The sequence below is a fragment of the Gymnoscopelus microlampas genome (genome assembly GCF_963454915.1).
Source record: "Gymnoscopelus microlampas genome assembly, chromosome: 11".
In the NCBI taxonomy this organism is placed as follows: domain Eukaryota; kingdom Metazoa; phylum Chordata; class Actinopteri; order Myctophiformes; family Myctophidae; genus Gymnoscopelus; species Gymnoscopelus microlampas.
The window spans coordinates 52316342-52322481 of record NC_139948.1 but is presented as its reverse complement, the minus strand read 5'-3'; the positions used below and the strand labels follow the sequence as shown (position 1 = coordinate 52322481).

Sequence of the window (6140 nt, the reverse complement as noted above, 5' to 3'; positions counted from 1 at the left end):
GAAAAATGTTTTGAAATAATAGTTAAAAACAACATTTAGGAAACAAGAAAATAAAGGGATATTTACTCATGACCCATAAAAATGTGTCCGCGACCCACAAATGGGTCCCCTCCCAGTGTTTGGGAAACAGTGGTGTAGCCTATGTAAAAACCTCCAACAGTTTGATAATCAGCTCTCCATCAAACCTCCGTTCATCATGTAAGGTCATTTATTTTTAAATGTATCCATTTTGGCTTCATATATTTTTGTATTGTGCATATTTAATTAGATAATTTGCATATTTGAATTAAATAGCTATTATGCAATGAAATCAGGTCACTGTTTCAGGTGGAACTTTCCCTGATGAGGAACCTTTCAACACAACATGCTTTCCCTGATGAGGAACCTTTCAACACAGAGTTACAACAACATGCTTTCCCTGATGAGGAACCTTTCAACACAGAGTTACAACAACATGCTTTCCCTGATGAGGAACCTTTCAACACAGAGTTACAACAACATGCTTTCCCTGATGAGGAACCTTTCAACACAGAGTTACAACAACATGCTTTCCCTGATGAGGAACCTTTCAACACAGAGTTACAACAACGCTTTGCATGAGTCAGTCACCATAAACATGAGACACACATAAAGCAATAGACACACAGCCTGTGACACTGTCATTAAAAAACACACACAAACACATACCTCTAGCATAGACAACACAACATTTAAAAAAACACACACACACACACAAACACACACACCTCTAACGACCATAGACAACAACAGATGTAGTTTTATTGAGGCAGATGGGAGCATAAAAACAGGCAAAAAGCATAGCTTAGATAGGCTAATCTTATCATGTTGGTTACTTTACATGAATTATACATGAATTATAATATAATTATTATTTCCAACAGGTCTGTCTTTCACCTGTGATCCATAAATCCATAAAGTAATGATTACATCATATCAAGACAAATGGTGCCAAGAAGGTGTACAAGAGAACAAAATATTAAAATATATTATTAACCACTTTAAGACCCTATATATTCATATCTTATCATACGATGCATAGCAAAAATAGCTGATCTACAAGCTCACAAAGCATCGCGATGTGCTGTGAGCTTGTAGATTGGCTATTTTCACTATTTTTAAAAGCATTGTTTTTAAGATGATTTAAATATTGTTATTGATATTATTATTGTAATTTTAGATTTCTCCTCTAATGACCAACATAGGGATGTCAGGTTGGAAGCGGTTAATAAATCACACACAATCTTCCCATTAGACAAATAAAACAAGCATGATGAAAGTTTAGGAACAACTCTACATGTTTTCTAAGATCAAATCATCTTCTTTTTGTTATTTGTTTCCCTAACAAAATGTTGAAAAACGCTGAGAAAAAAACAATCAAATAATAAAGAAATGATTCTGGACTCAGGACATGAGAGAGGAAAAAAAGTCAGATCTAATTGAGGTCACACAACTGAGCAGTGGTTCCAGAGGATAGAGGATAAAGATTAAATCCAACATGGAGGTTGTGTGTGAACGTGGTGTGGACTGTGTGGAGGAGAGTCATGGTGTCAGACACACGGTAGAAGGACAGAGTACCTGCACTGTGGTCCAGGTACACTCCTACTCTGGAGGACACACGGCCTGGGATTTTAGTTTCAACGCCTCTGTGTCTGAAACTATAACCTTTGTTGGTACACCGTAAAGACCACGATTTATCATTGAATCCAAATCCACATTCATCACCAGACCCTGTTCTGCTGATATCCTTATATGAGACTGCTATAAAAACAACTCCTCCACTCCACTCTACCTCCCAGTAACAGTGTCCAGTCAGACCCTCTCTACCCAGAACCTGAGGATATTCAGTGAATCTCTCTGGGTGATCAGGATATGATTGTGGTGTGTTCATCATTGTTACTTTTCTATTCCCTTTAGACAGAGACAGGTCTTGATGAGCTGTGTTTGGATCCAGTGTGATTGGACATGAATATTGTAAGAACTCAGCTCTGGTCTTGGTTTCTGGTGGTGTTGACAGTACTGTCTGGTCCACACGCCTCCTCAGTTCTTCAGCACAACTCACTTCACGTTCCTGCTGCTCTCTGATCAGCTCCCTCAGATCGCCTTCAGATCGTCTTCTCTCCATGGAAGGGATGAACTCAGTAAAGATGGTGTCACTGTCCTCCACTGCTCTGTCAGCAAAGTGGTTGATGGACTCCACCTCCTGGTGAAGCACCTTCATGTCTTTCTCTCTCTCCTGGATTCTCTGCTGGATGTTCTGCTGACTCGTATCGAGCTCTTTCTGTCTCTCAGTACGTTCTGCTGCAGCCGAAGTCACATCGTGACCTTTGTGTTCGTCCACGGAGCACAGATAACAGATACACTGCTGATCGGTACGACAGAAAGGCTTCCTCATTTCGTTGTGACGAGAGCAGATGTTCTCCTGAAGCTCGCTGGAGGCTTTGACCAGCTTGTGTTTCTTAAAGGCAGGAGACTGATAGTGAGGCTGGAGGTGAGTGTCACAGTAAGAGACCAGACACTGAAGACAAGTCTTCACAGCTTTCAGTCTCCTCCCAGTGCAGAAATCACAGGCCACATCTCCAGGTCCAGCGTAGCAGTGATCAGGAGGAACATCTTGGAGTCCTGTCTTCATTAGGCTCTCCACCACCGCAGCCAACATGGTGTTTTTCTTCAAAACAGGTCTTGTGATGAAGGTGTGTCTGCACTGTGGACAGCTGAACCTCCCTCTCTGATCATCCTGGTTCCAGAATCCCTCGATACACCTCCTGCAGTAGCTGTGTCCACAGGGAACAGTCACTGGATCCTTCAGTAGATCCAGACAGATAGAACAACACAACTGTTCCTGGTCCACTTCAACTCCCTGCTGCGCCATGTTAGTCTGTCTGTCTGTCTGTCTGTCTGTCTGTCTGTCTGTCTGTCTGTCTGTCTGACTGACTGACTGACTGACTGACTGACTGACTGATTGACTGACCGACTATCAGACGAGTTTAGTTTTGTTTCATTTTCAAACAAATCACATGACATGGGAAGTTCATCCTGGCTGTGTGTGTGTGTGTGTGTGTGTGTGTGTGTGTGTGTGTGTGTGTGTGTGTGTGTGTGTGTGTGTGTGTGTGTGTGTGTGTGTGTGTGTGTGTGTGTGTGTGTGTGTGTGTGTGTGTGTGTGTGTGTGTGTGTGTCTGTGTGTGTGTCTGTCACAGCAAAGAGAGCAAAGAGGCCGTCACATAATAGGAATGGGCCAATGGCAGCACTCACCAATAAGCTCCGCCCCTCGATAAACCCACACTGTAGCTGTGATCCACAGTCAGTTTGAAAGAAAAGATGAGAGAGAGCAGAGCTCACAACAGAAAGACAGACAGACAGACAGACAGACAGACAGACAGACAGAGTAGAGGAACAGCAGCACAGCTCACAGGAGGTCCAGGGCCTATAGGGGGTCCTTAGTGTTGCTACACTGGGGGCCGTCATCTCTCTCTCAGCTAAGGGGTCCCTGCTTCATCTCTCTCTCAGTTAAGGGGTCCCTGCTTCATCTCTCTCTCAGCTAAGGGGTCACTGCTTCATCTCTCTCTCAGCTAAGGGGGTCCCTGCTTCATCTCTCTCTCAGTTAAGGGGTCCCTGCTTCATCTCTCTCTCAGTTAAGGGGTCCCTGCTTCATCTCTCTCTCAGTTAAGGGGTCCCTGCTTCATCTCTCTCTCAGTTAAGGGGTCCCTGCTTCATCTCTCTCCCAGTTAAGGGGTCCCTGCTTCATCTCTCTCTCAGCTAAGGGGTCCCTGCTTCCTCTCTCTCTCTCAGCTAAGGGGTCCCTGCTTCACTTCTCTCTCAGCTAAGGGGTCCCTGCTTCCTCTCTCTCTCAGCTAAGGGGTCCCTGCTTCACTTCTCTCTCAGCTAAGGGGTCCCTGCTTCATCTCTCTCTCAGATAAGGGGTCCCTGCTTCATCTGTCTATCAGCTAAGGGGTCCCTGCTTCATCTCTCTCTCAGATAAGGGGTCCCTGCTTCATCTGTCTCTCAGCTAAGGGTCCTCTGGCTTTATCTATAAAGGTTTATATGATAAATGTATAGCTTCCTACAGTCTATAAAGTGAACATAATCCTTTCAAAACACACATTTAAACATGTCTTCATTAAGACGTTGAATAAGAGCTCTGTCTGTCTGTCTGTCTGTCTGTCTGTCTGTCTGTCTGTCTGTCTGTCTGTCTGTCTGTCTGTCTGTCTGTCTGTCTGTCTGTCTGTCTGTCTGTCTGTCTGTCTCTCTCTCTCTCTCTCTCTCTCTCTCTCTCTCTCTCTCTCTCTCTCTCTCTCTCTCTCTCTCTCTCTCTCTCTCTCTCTCTCTCTCTCTCTCTCTCTCTCTCTCTCTCTCTCTCTCAGCAACATCCTCAAGACACAAAGGTTTCTAATGTGTAATGAAATGAGGGGCCGATACAACTGGTGACGTCAGACCGGTGACGGCAGCAGAAAAACAACACAACAGCAGACGTATGTTTTCTCACAGGTGCTTTGAACAAAAACCACCACCAGAGGGCGACCTAACTCCTTTAGAATGTATGTAGAATCCACTGGCAGCTAAGCTGTCTCCACCAGTCCTGCTCCATGTAAACCACTGGTCCTATAAAAAAAAAAAAAAAAAAAAAAAAATATATATATATATATATATATATATATATATATATATATATATATATATATATATATATATATATATATATATATATATATATATATATATATATATATATATATATACTTTTTTTTTTTTTACTTAAGCTTCATGACAATGGGTGGCAAAGCATCTATATGTAGATGATCAAAACTTTATCTATTATCTTTAAGTGGTTTCATTCATTTAACTAGATTAACTAGATTAACTGTGTCATTTTTAGATTTGAGCTAAAAAGCATTATCTTACACTTTGGGCTATTCAAAAATAGCAGATATACAAGCTCATAGTGCCGCGCTATGAGCTTGTAGATCTGCTATTTTTGAAAATCGTGAACAAGTGTGTCAATCTTTGAATATATATATATATTTAAAGCGAACAGTTTTTAACTCAAAACTTTGTTTCTGGGGGGTCCCTGGAACAAAATATTTTGATGGGGGTCCACGGCCAAATACATATCATTTTGGGGGTCCTTGACATGAAAAAGATTGAGCACCACTGATATAGAAACATACGTTTTTCAGAATACTGTTGGGATTTAGGAGACATGTAGAATCGGCTTCAGGTCTCAATGGGTTAAAAGTTACTGTGTCAAAATTTCTACACAGACTGTTAGAATAGAATGTTTGCTTTGTTCATCTTTAATGTCACTTTATTCACAAGATTATTTAATTGGTTATACTTATAAGTATAAGTGTATACAGGGTATCTGCACATTCATGAAGTGACAATTGGAGGAATTTTAAGACCTTATTAATATAATAAAATGAAAAGAGCATTACTGCGTCAAAAGTAATCAACAAACTATACTTAAACATTTTTTTGTAAAATTGGGCAAATTGTGAATTAGCTAAGAAACAGGCACACATTGTGAAAATAGCCGATCTACAAGCACACAACTCCTCACGTTGCAGTTCTATAGAATATACACACTGATACACTAACATTTATTCTACCATTATTATCAGGTCTGTCACATTTCATGTGTAATGTTTGTTCTGTGAATGAGTTGAAAAATAAAATCAATATTTCACATGGAATATCAAATCAAATCCATAAAGTAATGATTACATCATAACAAAACAAATGGTACCAAGAAGGTGTATGAATACAAGGTGAGAAGCTGATCTACAAGCCCACAAGGCATCGCGATTTGTTGTGAGCTTAAAAATAAAAATTTTAGAAAAGTGTTGAAAATCTGTTAAAGAATATGTGTATATTTTTGATTTAAATATAATTGTATTATATTAAAATCTGATTTCTCCTATTATGACTAAAATAGGGTTATCAAGTTCAAATCGGTTAACAAATCATACAAAATCATCCCATCAGACAAATCAAATAAACCTGATTCAGGTGACAACGTTTAGGAACAAATTTGTTTATTTCCCCTTAACAAAAAGCTGACATTTTTCAGGCCGAGAGAAAAACAGTACAATAATAAAGAAACTGTTCTGGACTCAACATGAGTG

At 40.5% G+C, this 6140-nt stretch overlaps 1 protein-coding gene across 1 annotated transcript; it reads right to left on the bottom strand.

Moving 5' to 3' along the window:
• Nucleotides 1-1453: 1453 nt before the first annotated feature.
• LOC311054861 (E3 ubiquitin/ISG15 ligase TRIM25-like) lies at nt 1454-2890 on the bottom strand (the record flags this gene model as incomplete). Its single annotated transcript, XM_084070858.1, has 1 exon — nt 1454-2890. One exon carries the CDS (start codon nt 2888-2890, stop codon nt 1454-1456), a length of 1437 nt encoding a protein of 478 aa, XP_083926984.1.
• Between the last annotated feature and the right edge of the window lie 3250 nt (nt 2891-6140).